General features: G+C 43.3%; 1 protein-coding gene across 2 annotated transcripts in view; it reads right to left on the reverse strand.

The window, feature by feature from the left end:
* The window catches only part of MYO16 (myosin XVI), a 620,603-nt gene that overhangs the window by 129,203 nt on the left and 469,870 nt on the right, over window positions 1-21,530 (reverse strand). For both annotated transcript variants that reach the window (XM_086708430.1, XM_086708429.1), the window contains exons 24-27: window positions 18,965-19,040; window positions 13,776-13,951; window positions 11,252-11,332; window positions 10,803-11,008 (exon numbers count right to left, since the gene is read on the reverse strand). In XM_086708430.1, coding sequence (XP_086564556.1) covers window positions 10,803-11,008; window positions 11,252-11,332; window positions 13,776-13,951; window positions 18,965-19,040 — 539 coding nt within the window. The remainder of the gene's footprint in view (window positions 1-10,802; window positions 11,009-11,251; window positions 11,333-13,775; window positions 13,952-18,964; window positions 19,041-21,530) is intronic.

Below are 21,530 nucleotides of genomic sequence, written 5' to 3' on the forward strand. Positions count from 1 at the left end.
AATGATTCCTTTTAAAAGGTTTTTTCTTGACAATTCTATAAAAGCCAAGCTTGAAATGATGTGTAGGACATCTCTCATGGATGTCATCATGATCAGATTGGGAAAAAAGTCACATCGCCCCTTATCTCTAACCATCTGTCTGCTGAGATACTTCAAATTATTCCTATTAATGTATTTTCCTCTTGAATCCCTCACTAGGCGCATTGATAATTTTCAGGTCATTCTGTAGGGCTCCTTTTTCTGCAGATTTCATTGTTTTGAATATATTATGAGTTCCTTCCTAATATAACTTTTCCTATCTCTCCGGTTATGGAGAGAGTAGACGAGGCACTATACAGAAATATGTTGGGACTTTGTGTCATAAATGGAGAGATTTGTAAGAATACTGAAGTTTAAAAATATGTTATCATCACCATGTTTTGAAAACTATTAATTCCTTAAAACTATGGGTTTCCGAACAATAAGACAAATTGCTTTTATTCTAAAGTTAAATACATTCTGCTCAAGGTAGAAATATTTATTTCATATAATATAAATATTTGCTTACTGAAATGCCACAAAAGCAAGTTTTCAAGTTTAGTAATTGGGTCTTGCAATAACATAGGTATAGTATATTCAAGTGAGTATATTGTGGAAAGACCACAAAGTGGGTCAGCTCTAACTGTAAGTTACTTCGTTAAAAATAGTGTCTCCCCTAAACATAGATCATCTGTAGAGTCTACTGTGATTTGGTATTTTTATTCCTAAATACATTCCTACTGCATAAATTGATTCTCCACCCGTATGGTATCGCAGAAATTGCCTTCAGTTAAAGCATTTCAAAGAACAGGAAAAAAAAATCAAATGAAGCTATTTCTTAAATCAATATGGGAGTACAAATCCAGTCACCGTTGTATAGTTATCAAATAACTCGAAATTTTGGAGAATGGCTCATGGTATTTTGGAGGGAGTGAGAGAGAATATTATTAAACTGTGGCCAAGGCAAACCGGAATCACTGTCTCATACTAAAGTCTATAAGGTTGCCCTAAAATGGAAATATCTTGGCATAATTAAAACACGCATTTTCAGCTGGTTAGATACTGACAACTCTTTCGGCCCTCTAATCAATCTTGTATAGGATACCATTGAATATTACAACTTGGACACAAAATTCAGAGCTCAAGTATAAAACTATACAGAAAACTGAAACAGTATTCATTCATGTCTTAGTTTATTCAACGCCTAGTGGCTGGCCACCTGTTACGTGCACACAATAAAAGGTTTTCCTTAAGAGGGCTTGCATCTCCTGGGCACGGCAGAGGTTAAAGCATCCTGGCAATGTGCCGAGACTCATGAAAAGGTGGGTGCAGGGGTGCTAGGGGGGCAGTGTCCTGGTTTGCCAGGGGGCAGTCCCAGTTTATACCTGTATTCCTGTCAAAATTATTAATTGTTCCCCATTTCACTATAAAACATGCCTAGGTTTGATCAAGAGGCTATGCGGTCACCCTTGTCATTGGCAACAGCAAATATTAGATTTTAGAATAATTCTGCTTGTGGTATCCTGCTCCATAGACTAGGGTTAGGTTTCTACATTTAGTGTGTATGATGACGTTCGAATAACCTCATGTCCACTATTTACTCATCAGACCCTCAATGTGAAGGTGAGAGGAGTCATGGTGCTGAGTCAACACAACATTTGAGGTTGAATTACTCATATCCAGAAGGATGACTACTTATGGACTGAATGTGTTGCCCCACCCTCCAAAATTCACATTTTCAAGCCCTGATACCCAGTATTTGATGACTTGACATCAAATCTGTCAAGAGAGCCTTTAGGAAGGAATTAAGGTTAGACGAGGTCATAAGGGTGGAGTCCTAATTCAATAGGACTTGTGTGCTTATAAGTAAAGACACCAGAGAGCATTCTTCCTGTTTCTTTTTCTCTGTGCCTGATTCTCACTGTCTCGTTCTGTTTGTGTGCACGCTTCCCGGAAAGGCATTGGGAGTTCACAGCAAGAAGGCAGCTGTCTGCCATCTTAGGGGAGAGCCCTCACCAGACACCCCCCCCCCCCCGCTGCCATCTTGATCTTGGATTTCCAGTCTCCAGGACTGTGAGAAAATCTGTATCTGTCGTTTAAGCCACCAGCCTGTGGTTTTCTGTGATGGGAGCTCCACAGACCACTGCAGTGACCGATTGCTTGCACGGTTATGCTGAAGGGTCCCCAGCTCAACCAAGGTATCTGGAATCTCTTTAGCTAGTCTCAGCCAAGCGAGAAAATGGAAAGAATGGTTGAGAAATAGAAATTTAACTTATGCATATGGAATTCTGGGCATTTAACTCAGCAAGGCAAGATAATCAGATTTGGGATTTCAATTCCTTTGGAATTGAGTATCTCTGGACTTCAATTTACAGGACGCATTAACCTTTGAACTTTTATTTCTCCCTGGGAACTTAATAATGGAAGAAAATGTAGAGTCAAATTTGGGGAATATCTAGGCTACTGGGGTTTTATTGTCTGAGTCACTCTTTTGTTTTATTTTGATATTTTCATCTAGTCCAGTTGTAGCATCTCTGGGAGACTCAGTTGGACACCGTGTCTAGACAGGGTTTGCAACAGAAAATAAAATGCACTTACAGCCATGAATATAGAGTGCCCTTGAAGTCAATTAAAATAATGCACTCTTGGCCCACTTCAGAATCTTTGGGTGCAAAATCTATACTGCTTATCAGGTGCCCCAGAAGTGGACCCAGAGAACCAGTGGGGTGCTCATGATGATGGGAGAGAGGATGGGTTGAAGGACTGGATGTCCCCTCAGGGGAACAGCCACACCCCAGGTTGGTGACAGGCTCACTGGAGGAGTCCAACGTCCCAGCACACAAAATGCCACAGAGATTCACGGAGGAAGCTTCCTCTTCTTTTCTGCTGTCTCCTTACGGATCGAGGTGGGATGATCCTCTGGCCACCCAATCCTGCACACTTCCTGAGGGAGGTGCAGTGACAGACCAATCGGACTGGCAATTTTGGTGAGAAAAACACATAGCATCCTCAGCTGCTAACGAGCAAACTGCTCGCAAAGACCATTGGTGGTTTTCCTCAGTTTCTCCAAGCAGCCAGCCCTCCCTGAACAGCCTCCCTCATGGGAGAGTCCAACTGGGCCCACGCTGTCTCTAACTGAAGGGTCAGGCTGCTCCTGGGTTGGCCCTATTAGTGGGCACGTCTGTCTCTTTCACCTAGGGCCGTCTACGAAAAATGATATTTTGACCATTTTCTCTTCTCATCTCGGTCAAAAATTGGATAAGGAAAACGATGCTATTGATTGGGTCCCCTCAAAGATCCCAATGATGCCGTGAGGTTCTCTGTAGACTCCTGAATTGTTAGGTCGCTCAGATATAATCAGTGAAAACTATACATACTAATGGTCACAAAAAAACCACTGTTGTATAAACAGAATTAAATAGTTTATTAAGTAATGTAACAAGCACCTTGTAAGTAAATATTTAAAACTGGTTTGGCCCTGGAAAGCAACGTCACCTTGTGATTATGTTCTGCCTGACATCACTTACAACTAAAAACATTAAGATATATCAGTGGAGGGAACTGGGGAAGCCCAGGTAAATCAAGACATAAATAATAAGATTCAGAATTCTGGGACTGAATTTTTTACTGCACTCCCCAAATTGTATTACAGATGCAACAGAATCGTCAAAACATTGAATGCATGCCGAATGTAGCTTCGTGTCTATTTTCCCGAAGCAGCAATAATGACTCTGATCCCATCAGTTTCTTATTGGATGCTTCCTCAAGTGGAAATGTTTGGTAGATTATTTTAGGCTGGTCGGTTGGGGGTATTGTTTCCAAGGTCTTGTTAGAAAGTTGTAAAATGTTCCTGTTTTTGCTTTTTTGCTATTTTATTTACTTATTTATTTGCTATTTATTTATTTATTTATTTATATTTGTGAGAGAGAGAGAGAGCGCGCACACATGAGAAGGGGAGGGGGGCAGAGGGAGGGAGAGAGAGTCTCAAGCAGGCTCTATGCTCAGTGCAGACCCCCGCTCAGGGCTTGATCCCACGACCCTGGGATCATGACCTGGGAAGAAACCAAGAGTCAGATGCTAAACTGATTGTGCCACCCGGGTGCCCCACTCTTTTGTTATTTTAAGTGAGACTGTGCAAGTTCTCCGTTTCCAAGGAGAAACAGAGCTTCCAAGGAGCTTTCCTACTGTCTCGGAGCTCCTTTTCCAGAGGCCCTGACTGATGCTCCCATACTGCCTCCACCAGCCGCATGCTGCCGTTGCATGGATACGCAAGGTCGCTGGGGAGGGTGGGAAACTTGGTGAAATTAACTGGATCAGTTTTCAGGAAACAGAGCAAAGAAAATCCAGAGTGCAGGGCTCTCTGCAGGGCTGAATTTTAGAAATCTCCAGGGATTTACTTTCCCTACTGAGGTAGAGGTGCTTCTGCCTGTGACTGCTGATGACAATGAAGCACGAAGAGGACGCACAGCACGCGGTCGTGGAAGACGTGGATGGGAACACCGCCAATGTCAGTACAAGACCAGTACCCGGGAGAGGCTAAAAACAGTGTCAGGGACGAGAGGTGCGAGCCGGCCCCTAACTCTTGGGACCTGAATTTTCTCGGCTACAAATCAGGATGCGACCACCGGTGTGAGTCATAGGGGTGTGGTGAGGATGTGCTTGGTGATGGCCCGTGCCTACTCAGGGCTGATGAACGCCCTCCAGGCACATTTACATCAAAGCCGGAAATTAGCAATGGCATAATGACTAATATCTGTGTGATGAGAGGAGTTGTCTCAAAAGGTTATTATGAGGAGCAGAATAATGAGTGCAAAGTGTAGATCTGGAGCTTGACCCATTGGGCACCAGTCACACGCGGGGAGGATGCCCATGCTGCCACTGGTGACAGTGACTTCCCATCCTGATGACATCGATGCAGTAAAATGCTCCAATAACACAAAAATGGGAGGTTATATAAGGAAGAGATAAAAATGAATGAACGGGTGAATGAATGCTGTCCTGGGAGAACACGTGATGCACAAGAGCAGAATTACAGATCTGAGCCAGATTACAGAAGCAGCAAAGCAAACATCAGTCACCTCTCCCTACCTGCTCCCTTTCTATAGAAACTTTGCCCCAGCTCCACCGGAAGGGGGTGCATGGGACTAGATAAAGAGTCAGCTGCCTTTGGGCACAAGCCACTCACCCCATTTCCTGCCAGCACGGTTGTCTGGAACAGCCCCCCTCACCCATTTGTGCCCACGCAGTCTGGGGCTGTGTGGGGCCACATGCAGGGCTGAGCTGTCACAGCAGTGACCGTGTGGCCCGCATGCCTAAGACAGTTACATTTGGTCCTTTATAGAAAAAGTCTGCAGGTGCCCAGAGTAGATTACGGGAGACGTTACGATTCATAATCCACTGAGGAGCACAACAGACTCCCCGCAAGAATATAGACTGAAATGGCTTCTAGAACCTGTGACTTCCGCTTCCCTTTCCTGATTCACATTTCACTGAAGAACAACACATCCCCTCCTCCCAAACTTCACAAAGCCAACCCTGTGGATCGGCTTTAGCAGGAAGAACACAGTAAGCCTTGGCAAAATTAAGCCTGAAGAAAAGATGTCTTTTGCCAGTTAAAACTTTGGGGACATTGAATAGCTCACGTTTCTATTAAAGACCATCGACAGTAACCGGCAGCACTTGGCGGAACGAGGGGAACTTTTACAAGATTCCCGACTCGGACCCACAGTTCTCGTGACTGTTCACTGGGCAGCCGCCACCCATGAATTTAATCCAAGAAACTGAAGTGTGGCTCGCTTCATCCCTCTCCCTGCGCCCGATTTCGTATCATGGTCATGTTCCTTCACAGCCTGACTGTTGGGCAACGACGGGGTCATTTAAACAAGTAGATGATTCAGACTATTTCTAAGAGGGATCTCATCCAGCCCCAGTGTCAGAGCACAGATCCGAGGGCGTGCTTCTCGCCGACAAGTCCTTGAGTCTTTTCCAAATAAAGTCACCTCTTCAAACGGCCAACCCTGGAGTGATGCCGTCCCACTGTCCCCTGCTGACCACAAACGAGTCCACAGATGAATGAGGGGCTACAGCCCTCAAGCTTGCCACCCCGCATCCAGAGCTAGATTCCAACACATTTCCCTGCTGTATCTGGAAGAAGATGAAAACATAGAGGCTAGTGCTCCGAGGAGAGCAGAGTTTCATGCCACTAAGGTCTGGCATGCGCCTGGATTTCTGCTGGGCAGCGGGGTTAGTTGCAATGTCCCCAGCACACAGGGCATTAAAGAAAGCTCTGGAGAATGATGGCAGGGCACCTGAGAAGGTACAAGGTACCATTGCTCTAAGGACTCCTCAAAACAATTTCCTCAGCATTGCCTCATACTATTCTTCCCTCGATTCTAGAATTTGGAAAATAATAATGATGGTATTATATTATTCAACGCACTGAACTCACATATACTTACTGGGGAGAGAGGAGATAATAGAAGTTCATACGCACGGGCATAGCTATGAAAGATTCTTTTTTTTAACTTTTTAATTAATTTTTAAATGTTTATTTCTGAGGGGGGGGCATGAGCTGGGGAGGGAGAGATGGAGAGGGAGACACAGAATCTGAAGCAGGCTCCAGGCTCTGAGCTGTCAGCACAGAGCTCGACACGGGGTTTGAACCCACAGACAGGTGGGATCATGACCTGAGCTGGAGCCGGATCCTGGCACGTTCTCCCTTTAAGAGTATATGGGCGTCGTTCTGGCACTGGCTACTATCAATGGCTCCTCCCAGGGGGAAAGATCTGGGTTGGTTGGCAACTGTTTGACCAAAAAAATGCAAGGGCAGGGATGTGCCCCTAGTTCCAGGCCCCGCCGCTAGGATGACTTCAAGCTTCCTTTCTTGCCCCAGGAAGTGTGATCTGTTGACTAAGAGGTCTGAATGGTTCTGCTGGAGAAGCAGCGAGGCCCTAGACATGGGAGCGAAGAAGCTGTCAGCCTGGCTAACATGATCATCTTCTACCTGGCAGTAGCTTCTAGAAAGACCCCTAGCAAGAACTGCCCAACTGAGCCCAGTTAACCCACAGAACCAGGAGAAATAATGAATTGTCGTTCTATGCCACGAAGCTTTGGGGCGGTCTGATACACCGCAACAGATAAACCGAGCAGGAAGTGCACACATTCGGGGCGCCTGGGTGGCTCAGTCGGTTAAGCGTCCGACTTCGGCTCAGGTCATGATCGCACGGCTTGTGAGTTCGAGCGCCACGTCAGGCTCCAGAGCCTGGAGCCTGCTTCAGATTCTGTGTCTCCCTCTCTCTCTGCCCCTCCCCTGCTCACGTTGTCTCTCAAAAATAAATAAATGTTAAAAAAATTTTTTTAATAAAAAAAAAGTAGACACATTCCCACTCTGTTGTGTGTTTTATAGTACCTCCTAGGAGCAGAACAATTCTCCACTGTATTCCTTGCTCCACCTTGGCTTTGGCCAAGGGACTGACTGAAAGCAAGGAATATAAGGTAGTAACAAAAACCACAGCTGGACAGAAACTGTAACAGCCACTTAGGCCTTTTCTCTTCCTCCGCTGACACAGAAAGGGCACGTCCTATGTCTCAGCTCTTCCTGGGGCCCATCATGAAAAGGAGCCCCCGGTCAGAGCTGGTCGGAGCTCAGGTGTGCTCATCTAAATCACAGTCAGAGGAGGGCAAGCGAGAGACAAACCTTTGCTGTTGCGAGCCACGGACGTGGGGTTTTATCTTCTACAGAATCGAGTGCTGAGAGCGAGCCCTTTGTAATGCCATCTGAACAGTCTCACAAACCAGAGAACCAGACCAACATCAGGGAAAGTCACTGAGACAGAAAAGCACACGAGATCTTTCCCGTTCAGTTTCACAGAGGGTGACTGGCATTCTGCTAGATCCCAGGCACGCAGTGACACCGGTGCCCCATCCAAGGAGCCTATGGCCCGGTGAGGGCTCACTACTTAAGTATTTTCTGTAAAGGGTCAGAGAGTAAATGTTTTAGGCTGTTGTTTGCCAAGAGACAAGATTGAGGATAGTACGTGGCTATGCATGGGACCATTTAAAATGTAAAGGACACTTTTAGCTCTCAGGCCATATGAAAGTAGGGGACACGATCTGGCCTAGGAGCTGCAGTTTGCTGGCCTCTGGTCTAGTGGTTGACGTCGGCTACATGAGGGGCTATTTCCAGGGTGCACATAATCAGTGTATTACACGAGCCCTTCCTGAAGCTTAGAGAAGAGACACAAACCAATCTGAGATTTTAGGAACCATTTTCTGAAGGAAAGAAAGCCTGAGTGGATCCTGAATATCCACTAAATGCTGCTGAGTAAATGTACAAAAAGGTAGAAAGGATGAGTTTTTGAAACCACAGGTTATGTGCACATGAACTGTATTTCCTCCCATTAACACAAGAGCATTTTATAAGAAGAACAAGCACCCAAAACTTCCCAACATAACTTGTCCAGGTTTGCTACATATAGACACCGTAGGGACACTCTACAAACACAGATAGCCTAGCCAGCCTCGACTGCCATCACAAAATACCACAGACTGGGCAGCTAACCAAAAAAAAAAAAAAAAAGTTTATTTTCTCATAGTTCTAGAGTCTGGGAAGTCCAAGATCAAGGTGTCAGCCAACTTAGTTTCTACTGAGGTCTCCTCTTGGCTTGCAGAAAGCCGCCTTCTTACTGTGTCCACCAAGAGTATCCTCTCTGATGACTCTTCTTATAAGGACACTAATCCTATCAGATCAGGGCCCCAATGCCAGTTTCATTCTGAAAACACTGATTAGATACTTGTAATGCACAGGAACTGTTACTGAATATGAGATGGTCCCTACCTGGAAGTCCTGGGACATGTGAAATGCTGTACTTTATTTTATTTTAATTTTTTAAATGTTTTTATTTATTTTTGAGAAAGAGAGATGGAGCATGAGCAGGGGACAAGCAGAGAGAGAGAAGGAGACACAGAATCTGAAGCAGATTCCAGGCTGTGAGCTGTCAGCATAGAGCCTGACGCGGGGCTCAAACTCACAGACTGTGAGATCGTGACCTGAGCCAAAGTCAGACGCCCAACCAGCTAAGCCACCCAGGCGCCCTTGTACTTAATTTTAAAAGATATTCATCTCCTATTCTTTTATGCTCTTTTCATAGAGATAAACTCAACTCCTGGTTGAGTCTATATGTCAACCTAGACTTGGGAGAATACAAAGAACAGAGGTAAAAACCATTTTCCAATCATTCTCTTATATGCTATAGTCTACACACACACTCACACGCACACGCATGCACACACACACACACACACACACACACACACACACACACAGCCATGGTCACCACCCTCCTCTGGGGGGTAGGGCAATTCAAATAGCTGCTTATTTTAGTCAGCAGCCTCCTCACGCTGGTGGCTCAAGTGGAAATTCTGGACAACAAAGTGTTGCATCGCTTTTCTTAAATGAATATTTTGTCAAATAGATTTTCCATACTAGTTGCATGGTTGGTTTAAAACATAAATGCTAGATTTTATTCTTGTAATATTGATAATAGTTTATGCCAATGTCATTTAAAAATTTCACCTTTTTTATACAGGATTACCAATTTCCCTTCCTTCCTTCCTTCCTTCCTGTCTTTATTTCTTTCTCTCTCTCTCCCTTTCTTTTCTTTTCTTTCCCTTTCTTTCTTTCCTTCTTTCTTTCTTTCTCTCTATTGTTTTTTAACTACCTAAAAACAAACATAGTCCTTATTTCACCAGTGGCCGTGTTCCAATAAAACTTTATTTACAAAAATAGGTGGTGGGCTAGATTTGGGCCATGAGTGTAGTCGGCCAACCCCTGATCTAAAAACTATTTTGTTCATAGACATAGAGGAGAAAATAATCACACATATATGTTCTTTTAAGTAAAAATTGTTAGGTAAACATTATACACAACAATTTTAGAAATTTTTAACAGCAAGGAAATCCCCTAATTTAAAGTTTGTGGTTTGTGGAAACCATGAAAATGGTTTCCAAGGTATCAAAGTTTAGTAACTTTTACAAAAGCTTGGTCAGTGTATTTCATTGTTTCCCGGAGTGTTTTGTTTACTCAAGCTGGAAGAATATACTTAAACCTTGAACAAGACAGGTTTGACCTGTGTGAGTCCACTTACATGCAGATTGTTTTAGATAAATACGGTACAGAAATGTAAATGTGTTTTCCCTTCCTTATGGTTTTTCTCAATAACATTTTCTCTTTGCTACCTTACCTTATTGTAAGAATATATTATATAATGCATATAACTAACGAAATATGTGTTAATCCACTGTTTCTGTTATCAGTAAGGCTTCTGGTCAACAGTAGGCTGTTAGTAGGTAGGTTGTGGAGGAATCAAAAGTTACATGTGGGGTTCCAAGTGCTTGGGTAGAGGCGTTCCTAACCCAAACCCCACTGTTCAAAGAGTCAACTTATATCGGGGCGCCTGGGTGGCTCAGTCAGTTAAGCGTCTGACTTCGGCTCAGGTCATGATCTCACGGTCCATGAGTTCGAGCCCTGCTTCGGGCTCTGTGCTGACAGCTCGGAGCCTGGAGCCTGCGTCAGATTCTGTGTCTCCCTCTCCTTCTGCCCCTCCTCTGCTCATACTCTATCTCTCTCTGTCTCTCAAAAATAAATAAACAAAAAAAAAAAAAGTCAACTGTATAAACAGTAAAATCAATGCCCGAAAAAGAGAACAAAACAGAAGATTCTTGCCACAGTCTGGTCAGAATGCAGGGCTAAGCAGTACATACAATGTCTCAAGAGCAGAATTTACCTTGACAGGAAATCCGAGAAGGAAAGGCGAACAGGGTATCCATATCGGATAATTTTCACCATGTCCAGGACTCCGATATATTGTAGTTGAGCAGATACATAAAAATTATCAAAGGTATCTGGCAGCCTTGAGTTATTGGGCTTGATGCAATGAACAAAGTGGGGCGTGCGCTTCTGAAGTTTTCCGATAATATCTGCTAGAGATTTCTAAGGAGAGAAGCAAAACACAACTGATTCTCCAAAGAAGACACTGCCCGAAAATGTAAAGAGTTTATCTTCAACCCACAACTCTTTTATTTAGTCTGAATTCTCTGTGCTGTGTGTGTCCGTGTGTGAGTGCTTACTGGTTTCCAAGTGGTCAAAAAGGGGGGGGGGGGGGAATGATGCAGAAACCCTCTACAGTTGACAAGATCTAAATCTAAATTTTGGAAAACCGAAAAGTCCACTAACCCTGAGTTGTGATGCAATCGTGACTGGACCTCCCCATTCTAGTCTTTGAAGAAACGAAGAAGTTCCTTTCTTTTTTAATAACTGTAATGAAAATAAAAAGAAAGAAAGGGTGAGCGGATTTATTTATGTAAGTATGTATCGACTGATTTTTAATTGTAGTTGACATTAGTCTCAGGTGTACAACATAGGGAGCGATCTTAGTAGTATTTTACTAAATTGCATTTACAAGAAAAAATTTACCCTCCCATCCACATAAATTCACTCAGACTGTAAAAATCAGTACCAAATGATTTTTCTGGGACGGTACTATGAATCGGGGAAATTGAAACTGCGCGTAGAAGAACCCCATTCCTGCCAGCCTTTCAAGTACACAGAAGTTGCCGTCCTGTATCTATTTTAATTTTGAGAGTAAACATCGACCCTGCCTTGCTGGGTAGCACAGTCCGCGCACCTGGGAGCCCTGGGTGTATCATCACCATGCGTGTTTATCACGAAGCAGCAGGCTTACCACCAGGCCAAAGGATACTATGTTATGCTACAAAGGTTTGATGTTCTAACAAGCGCTGGTTTATTCCCTTAAGCTTAACCACAATCAATTTCTTCCCATTCCTCCTCTTTTTTTTTTGAACTACTAAAAGGAGTTAGTAAATTATCTGTCTGAAAAATGGCAACAATTTGTGTTTTCCTGGATGAGTAATTATATACGGCTCTTAAAAGAAAAAAAAATCATATGTAGCAAAGATTAAATGATAATGGAGATAAAAGAAGTCAGTGGAAATGGAGCCAGTGGGTAAAGAAATAAAGGGCAGAAGGTAATTAATTAAACTCCACCAGGGGTTAAAAGGAACCGCAGCCACTAATGTACCATTTGCATTTCACAAAATCACGCAGACTCAGAGCAACGTATCTATAGATCCCAAATCATTTATGTTACAATAAAGAGGTCTTGGTAGGAGAAGAGAGCCTGATAAAAGACTCTTGTCAATGTGGTGCTATTGCTACCATGACAGCAGCTGATTTCTTCCCGTTGACATGAACTGTCAGGCTGGAATGACCCATTGTAACTGACAAGGGAATGTAAAAGGAAGCAATTGGTCCAAAATCAACCGGTTTTCTCCAAACACAAAGCCAAGTGTGATGCTCAGTTAAACAGTGGTAGAGCCCTACGCTGCCAGTCACAGGGCTGGCCGTGCAGAGATGCAGCCAGTATGAAGGGAAGTGAGGAATGGAACACTTAAGGAAGAATCGTAATAAATAAATCTCCATCCCTTGAAACTGAACGCTCAATTTCCCTTTCTGGGTGGAGGAACCACTGTGAATTATCTTCGTTTTGCAGTCCTTTAGGGAAAAGACTAATGGCATCTATGCCTGGTAATGTTTAATAATTAAGGTTAAAAATTACAGTGTAGAGGTGGGTGGTGATTTCTTGCTCTCGATTTCCAGCATGATTGAGGAAGGAAGGGCCAGAAGGTTCAGTGAAACCCTCAGGAGTAGAGATCTTCCTTACAAAGAGTAACCCTTTGTCTTTTTTATGTAAAAAATGCCATTTTGTATGCAGTGAGATTGAATTCCTGTGGTCACACAGGGCAGCAATGACTATATCGGAGGATCTCTAATTGTAGGGTCCACTGGCTAAACACACACACGCACACACACACACACACACAAACACACACAGTTATTTCTAATATGTTATATACATCTTGCCAATCTTCTAAAATAGAGCTGATTCTAATTATGCTTTCATTTTAATTGGTAAGCTAAAATGCATTCTAACAACCTACAACAACCAAATTTCTAAAACCGATTGTCCTGGACAGCTTCCCAAACAGATTTCCCCTCTCTGCAGTTTTGATGGAGACAAGCAAAACAAACCAGGCTACCGTCAGGCACTGAGTCCTTAAAGTTGCCACATTTCCTACCTGTGTCCTATCCGTTTGAAACACCCCTGCTGAATTTTTACTTCCGTGGTACAAACAGTCAGAACCTTCATGTTGTGAGTGTAACTGCACGTGTGGAGGGCAAGTCCACACTGGAAGTGAGGGTGATAAGAAAGTACGTTTGAAATCTACAGAGTCTACAAATATTCCAGCACCTGAGAAATACACAAGGTCTGTAAGAGAAACCACAATGTACTGTTTGGAGACCTGAAGCCTCAGCAGTGATTAATGTCAACAGAATAAGGTAGCTAAGTTTCTTCCCCGGAAGGCTAACGTTGCTGCAGTCACTCCCCATTCATCAGAGGGACAGTCACAGAGACGAGGCATAAACAGGATGTTGCAGAGACAACCAATAAAATTACTAACGCTCTACTTGCTATCGAACTTTCCCTCTGCTGGACTCTCCCATCATGTTTCCTCTGTCTGCTGGTTCTATGTCAGGCAGGCAACCTGTCTTTCATTTTAAAAAATCAAATGATTTATTTCCATCAGTTTTCAAGACTGCATTAAAAAAAAAAAAAAAAAGAAGTAAACGTACTGAGCAAACTTCAAAACAACCAAACAAGAATCATAGAAACTCCTACCTTACTAAGTTCTAGATAATTCCTGTTTTCTCCAATAACTGAAGAAGCCATCATCTTCTTACTGAGCAGGGCACATTTATGTCCTCTGAACTTAAAAGAAGGATAGGAAGATACGAGGGATCCTGTCTGTGACAGTTTCGACTGGAACAAGTGATTGATCACGACATTTTCACTGGCTAGGAAATAAATAAAAGCATATCATGAGTGGCATTAAAATCAGTATTTTTTAAAAAAATTTGTTAACGTTTGTTTTTGAGACAGAGACAGAGCGTGAGTGGGGGAGGGGCTCAGAGAGAGGGAGACACAGAATCTGAAACAGGCTCCAGGCTCTGAGCTGTCAGCACAGAGCCCCACGCGGGGCTCCAACTCATGGACCTGAGATCATGACCTGAGCCGAAGCCGGACGCCCAACCGACTGAGCCCCCCAGGGGCCCCCAAATCAGCATTTACATGAGCAGTAAACACCCCAGTGCTGCTGCCACTACAACTTTCCAAGTGCAAGATGTCACTGAAGGCGTCTGTCTTCCCCTTTGCCCCTATTTTGTTTTCCCCACCGTTCATCGTAACACTTGATGAATTCTGATCTTCCTCTTGCCCTTGGCCAGGAGTCTTGAACCCGGGTCTCCTGTCCTGTACTTGAGCACCTGGCCGTTGGTTCTCTGAGTGACATTCGCTGCTCTCGTAGCCGTGGGAGCCACACCTCACTTTCTAGGGTCTCCGGGCCTTCGGTGCCCTTGGCCAAGTCCTGAAGACCTGTGGCTTCGGCCAGCCGCTCCCCATCCCCAGAAACACACTTCCTCGGATGTAACTCGTCTCCAGGTGGTATTTAAACACCTGTGGGAGACCCTGTCTCATTTGGTTGTACCAGGTGTCAGGGGAAAGAAATGCCCTCTTTTTTCTGATCCAGTTAAGCTATACATGTAAAACGCTAATATATTTCAGATGTTACGTTATACAAATTCTAATACATTCTGGCTACAAATTGGAATAGCACAGTGAAAACTATGCGGCAATTGGAAATCTAAAAGGCATGCTTCTCATGTCCCCTATGTCTGTATGTAGACAATCCTCACGCTTCAGTTTCCTTTTCTACAAAGTGACCATCACATACCCACCTTGAGGATTATACAGGATTAAAGGGTGAAATAATGTGCATATCTTTTGGGATCCTGCTTACCTATCAGCTAGCGAGCAGTGGTCAGTGGCAAAGCAGTGTTCCTAACTTTTCCACATCCAGATTATTCTGCTTGCTCAGGCTAACATACTTAGTGGCAATTCGTACAAAGGAAAGTCACTACATTAATAAACAAACAGGGAACCAGGGAGAAGTGTCAGAGAGGAGGGAGAAACAATTATGGAATGCAGGAAGCAAAAAGGGGCTCTGTGGTACTGGATGAAAATTAGAGCTCTCAGGATACATTCATGATTGTTAAAATTTTTTTTAAAAATGTTTATTTATTTTTGAGAGAGACAGAGACAGAATGTGAGTGCGTTGGGGGGAGAGAAAGAGGGAGACACAGAATCCGAAGCAGGCTCCAGGCTCTGAGCTGTCAGCACAGGGCCCGATGCGTGGCTCGAACTCACCAGCCGTGAGATCATGACTTGAGCCAAAGTCGGACACTCAACCAATTGAGTCACCCAGGCACCCCAAAATTCATGATTTTTAATATAGGGCTGCATCTCTGTCTGTTACCTGTGTATCTTTAATTGTCTAGTTCAGAAGGGGCCTAAAAGCAAGGACAATCCAGTAGCAATGAGCTCACAAGCCCCCAGCCCTCAGTGTTCCTTAATACCATTCTTGTCTATGATAAACCTAAGCGTGTCAGGCACACAGCTGATTCTGAGGCGTAGAAGATGATCCCAGAACATTTTGGAAGGCAGGACTATAAGACAGTGCTAATAAAGATCATGAGAACCTGAAAAAGAACGTAGGGGCTCACAGACTGTGATTCATTGAATGGAAAAGAATCCATGAGTCCATACTGATAGCAGTCTAATTCATCAATGAATGACAAAGGGGAGATCGTACAGTTGAATGTTACTATTGATGGGAAAATTGGTGGGGGGAGCAGAAAATCACAATAGCGCGACCATAAGAGGCATCATTGATTTAGGCAAGAATCATTCCTGCACCCCAGCCAGCGGATGACGGTCTGACAATATTTCCTTGCCTCACCTCCCTCACAAGCTACTTATCAACTACAGAGTGAAACAGCAGCTTTCAATTACGGAAGCCGGAAGGATGCCCCCTTAACAAGGCCGTGCCACCAGTAGGGTCTCAGACTGTCACTGTGTTCTCCAAACAGGAGGGGCTGAGGACCCGCCAGCACCTCTGTGGGGTTCCCACCGAGCAGGGACGGGCTGACACCCACGTGAGGAAACTGCAAATAAATCCAGATTGAGGGACAGCCTTCAAAATAACTGGCCTTTAGGTTTTAAATGTTAGTCACGAAAGAAGAAGAAAAGCAGAGAAAATGTCCCCGGTGAAAGAAGACAGGAGGGAAATGGCACTCAGTGCAGTGACTGGCCTTGAACTGGGGGGAAATCATTATGAAAGACATGGCGGGGGTAAGCGGCACAGAGATAGGAACTGGGGGTTAGACATTAGGATCGTGTCAAGGTTCAGAACTCTGATAGTACTGATGTTTTGTAAGATACCGTCCTTGATCTCAGGATGCATACCAAGGTGTGTCGGCAGAAAGATGCCTGTGGCTTACTCTCAAATGGTTCAGAAAATACATGCACATGCACATGCACACGCACACACACACGCACACACACAAGCACAGGCACACAGAGGGAATGGACGGGGGAGTAGAAGACAGGGTGGGAAGATGGGAGAAGGTAGAGGAAGAGAAATGAAGAGAGGAAAGTAAATCTGGGGAAGGGCATTTGGGTGTTCTTGGTACTAATTTTGTAATTTTAAACTTGAAATCGTTTCAACATCACCAGTTTACGTTGGACTCGGAAGCATCCCCTGCAGGGGTCTACAGACATTATCACATCGAGTGTCTTCCTGCCAGCAAATCGGGATAAGCTAACTTTGGTGTGCCGTTTATGAGCAGGTTTGTGGAGACGCTCAGAGGTAAAAGACACAATAGCTGTTGACCAGGTATCACACAAACAAAGGTATGTTTGTTCAGATCCCGCAACAGACCCTACCACCTTCCTCATGTGTGAGCTTTTTGATAATATAAAGACTGAATTAGATACTACAAAGTACCTTGCAAGGTACTCGAAAATAAAAAAAAACAAACAGTATCTATAAATTACACTTGCTTTTAACAATTACTTACGACATCAAAACATTTTACAGATTAATAAAATACTATCATAACCATGCCTCTTTTGTTTACATGATAGAATAGGTGAGCAACCATGGCCTGTGGGTCAAATCTGGCTCGTGGCCTGTTTCTGTAAACAAAGTTTTACTGGAACGCAGACCTGTCCAATTGTGCTGTCTACACCTGCTCCCTCATTATAACAGCAGAGTTGAGTAGCTGCAACAGAGACCTACAGCTTGCAAAGCCTAAAGTGTTTATTCTCTTGTCCTTTATAGAAAACATCTCCCATTTACCTATAACAAGACACTGTAAATTTCATCCTCTTGTTCAGATGTACCTGCAGCTGAAGGCATTTGGAAGAAAACAAGACTCACTTCCTTTTTCTTGGAGCTTATTAGCAAGTGTACACAACAGAATGACTTCAAAATACAGGGACGGTGTGAAGATAAGCAGATAATCACAATATCACTAACCGCCAGGGGCGCCTGGGTGGCTCAGTCAGTTGAGCCTCCGACTTCAGCTCAGGTCATGATCTCACAGTTTGTGAGTTTGAGCCCCCTGTGGGGCTCTGTGCTGATCACTCAGAGCCTGAAGCCTGCTTCGCATTCTTGTGTCTCCCCCTCTCTCTGCCCCTTCCCTGCTCATGCTCAGTGTCTGTCCCTCAATAATAAATAAATGTTAAAAAAAAATAAAAATAACTTGATATCACTAACCGCCACATTCTCTTTCAAAACATATATTCCATTGCCTGAAATACAAAAGTAAAGAAGGCATGGCACCGACTTCAAAAAACACGCTATAGATTAGATCTTCAAAAAATATATGACTTGAAAGGTCATTTATTTATATGACTCCAAATGGAAGTTGACATCATTAAAAACTAGAAGGAATATATTTGCAATGATAATTAGTAGGGTCACTTATTTCAATTCTTTCTTTCTACATGATACTCTTCCAATCTCACGCCTTCCCCACCGGTCTCCGTTTCAGGAGAGCTCGGTAAGCAAAGGTCTGAGAGACAAGCAGAGTAATTCCCTGTGAAAAACTACATTGTGCATCTGCTCTGCTTGATTGGAGGTAAGTATGTGCCTCAAACCAGCGGTGACACGGATGTCTTGTTTCCAGCTCGGAGGCACTTAACTATCTCATGAAGGTCTATCGCTATCAGGGACTCCGTTCATTTAGAGCAACTTGCAGCACAAAAGATGATATATTTTGATCCACTGAACAGGTTGTTTGGAAAATGAGAAGCCCTGCAGAACTGCTAATAAGAAAGAATTGCTAGAGGAGGCAGAAGATACATACTGGTACACACAAACGCACCACATGTAAATGCCATATAGTAACTTACATGTTGTGTAGAGATACATGCGCCTAAAGGGCTAAGATTCACTGAGTTGATGGGGCCTATAAATTTGCAGATACATGCATCCACGCACGTATGTGTGTGTATATAAATTCGTACACTCCCTCTGCTCCGTGGGCTTTAATTCTTTATAACTGAAAGTACGTAAGAATAAAATACCACCCTTAGGTGTGCTCCAGCGTCATCTTAAGTAATGGAATTCACCCTGCTGTGGCCTAAATAATTTTGGAAGCTGTATTCGTCTTCATTAGTCGTCACAAAAGAGCTTTTTTATATTCATATCGCTAGAGTGGTAAAGGTATTTTATATTTCTATCTGCTAAAAGCTTCGTTAAATTATGGTTTCTACTAGACTCCAAATTAAATTGTAGCCAATGTCCAGTGTGGCAAGATCCATTCTTTAATATTCTGGGCTTTAGGATGTAAGAGATATTTCAACTATTCTGTAGCTGGTGGCATATTACCAAGGACAATGTTCAGAGACGGAGAGACGGAGAAATAAAGAATGTGTGGCATTTTAACCATAGGGGGAAAACTTACTTTTCATTACAAATAGAAGATTCTGTGAAAGGGAGTCTTTATTTTTTTCAATTGCTCCGACAATTTCATACGTTACCTATAATAAAAGAAAATGGCATAGTTACTAATGTTTAAACATGGCCACCAAAATAATTTCCTTTAAAGAATAATTTGATGCAGAGGATGTTTTCAATTATTCATTAGAGAGGCGTGTCAGGTCTTCAAGTTCACGTTACACACAAGTTCAAAGCTCCCATCCAGGTGCCGTCTTTCTGCACATGAAAAAAGGGACACCCCTCCTGCTCTAATTTTCCAACTCCCCCTTCTGACTGCGAGTTCAAGAGAACATGGTGGTGGCTCCCATTCATGCAGGCCCCCTTTATTCTCGAGGACCCTACCCTACTCAGAAAACTCACTAAACCAGGAAGGAGGACTCCGCCATGCCTGGGGAAGGAGGAGTGACTTCGGTTTGATAAATTCAATGGTCTCTTTATTGAAAAGGTCATTTTGGATCATTTAAACACTTAATCTCAAGTCTTTAAAATCAAGAAAACATGGGGCACCTGGCTGGCCAGGTCAGTAGAGCACGAGACTCTAGATCTCTGGATTGTGAGTTCGAGCCCCATGTTGGATGTAGACATTATTCAAAAATAAAGTCTCTTAAAAAAATGAAGAAAACGTAATGATTCTGAATTAAACATATAAACACAGACCCTCCCCCCCCCGCCCACACACACACACACACACACACACACACACACACACACACACTAGACTCCCTGATTTTCTCTAACAACATTCCTTGCTGTCTTTGCTCCTGTTCTGGCCTTGTTTTGAAATGGCCATTTCTACATCCTGCGGTAAAATTCCCGCCGTACCTTGAGGGTAGTTACTACAGACTGTTCAGCTCTGTCTGCCCCCCATACTTAGCAAAATGCCCTGTCGACTGGGCACATTTGTTCATTTGTTTTTGTTTCAAGTTTTTATTTAAATTCCCGTTAGTTAACATACAGTGTAGTATCGGTTTCCGGAGTAGAAGTGATTCATCAATTCATCAGTGATTCATCACTTCCATACGACACCCAGTGCTCACCCAACAGGTGCCCTCCTTGGTGCCCATCCCCCATCTAGCCCATCCCCCACCCACCTTCCCTCCAGCAACCTTCGGTTTGTTCTCTACAGTTAATAGTTTCTTATGGTTTGCCTCCCTCTCTTTTTTTTCTCTTCCTCCCCCTACGTTCATCTGTTTTGTTTCTTAAATTCCACATATGAGTGAAATCATAGGATATTTGTCTTTCTCTGACTGATCTATTTCACTTAGCATAATACGCTCTAGCTCCATCCATGTCATTGCAAATGGCAAGATTTGAGAAGATATTTTCAAATGACATATCTGATAAGGGGTTAGTATCCAAAATCTATAAATAATTTTTCAAACTCAACATCCAAATAATAAACAATACAGTTAAGAAATGGGCAGAAGACATGAATAGACATTTTTCCAAAGAAGACATCCAGATGGCCAACAGACATGTGAAAAGATGCTCAACATCACGGACCATCGGGGAAATACAAATCAAAACTATGATAAGATACCACCTCACACCTGTGAGAATGGCTAAAATTAACAACTCAGGCAACAACAGATGTTGGCAAGGATACAGAGAAAGAGGATCTCTTTCGCATCGTTGGTGGGAATGCAAACTGATGCAGTCACTCTGGAAAACAGTATGGAAGATCCTCAAAAAGTTAAAGATAAGGGTGCCTGGGTGGCTCAGTTGATTAAGTTCAGGTCATGATCTCACGGTTCATGAGTTCAAGCCCCACATCAGGCTCTGTGCTGACAGCTCAGAGCCTGGAGCCTGCTTCAGATTCTGTGTCTCTCTCTGCCCCTGCCCCGCTCACACTCTGTCTCTCTGTCTATGTCTCTCTCAAAAATAAATATTCAAAAAAATTTTTAAGTTAAAAATAGAACTACCCTACGATCCAGCATGGGGCACGTTTAATAAATATTTGGTGAAATGAACAAAAAGGTTGTGTTATATTATGACCAACTATAGCAAAACACTGTGCTGTCCATTTCATTCAAGATTGTGCTGTTGAGTCTTTCATTTTCACAAGATCATGTGCTCTGGAAAGTTTTCACAAATGGCCCCGGGACGTGGATACATGGAGAAAAAGCTAAAGGCCTCCTGTTAAAACTAAAGTTCAAAACTTCTCAGTTGGGAGACTCCAGCTGGTCAAGTTCCCTGGAAAACAACATCTAGTACACACATCCAAGTACAAATAAATGCTCATCGAGGGCAGTCTGATGCTCGTAGGAAGCATGGGGTTTAGCACAACTTCATACTTTGTGTAACATTAGCAAATCTTGAATTACTTTGTGCTAACTATTTTGTGACGATGTCACTCTCAGGGTCTTTCTTCGTGTATGAAATAATACTCTGAAGGGCACTCCAAGTCTGAGAGCGCCTGACTAGGGTTGGTTGACCACCATATGGACAGGGTTTCTGTGTACAGCTCAACACAAGTATTAGACACTTCCCACAACAGCATATTCCTTTATCATCACAATATAATAATGCAA

This window comes from Puma concolor, chromosome A1 (genome assembly GCF_028749965.1).
Source record: "Puma concolor isolate L17-30 chromosome A1, mPumCon1.1.hap2, whole genome shotgun sequence".
Lineage (NCBI taxonomy): Eukaryota > Metazoa > Chordata > Mammalia > Carnivora > Felidae > Puma > Puma concolor.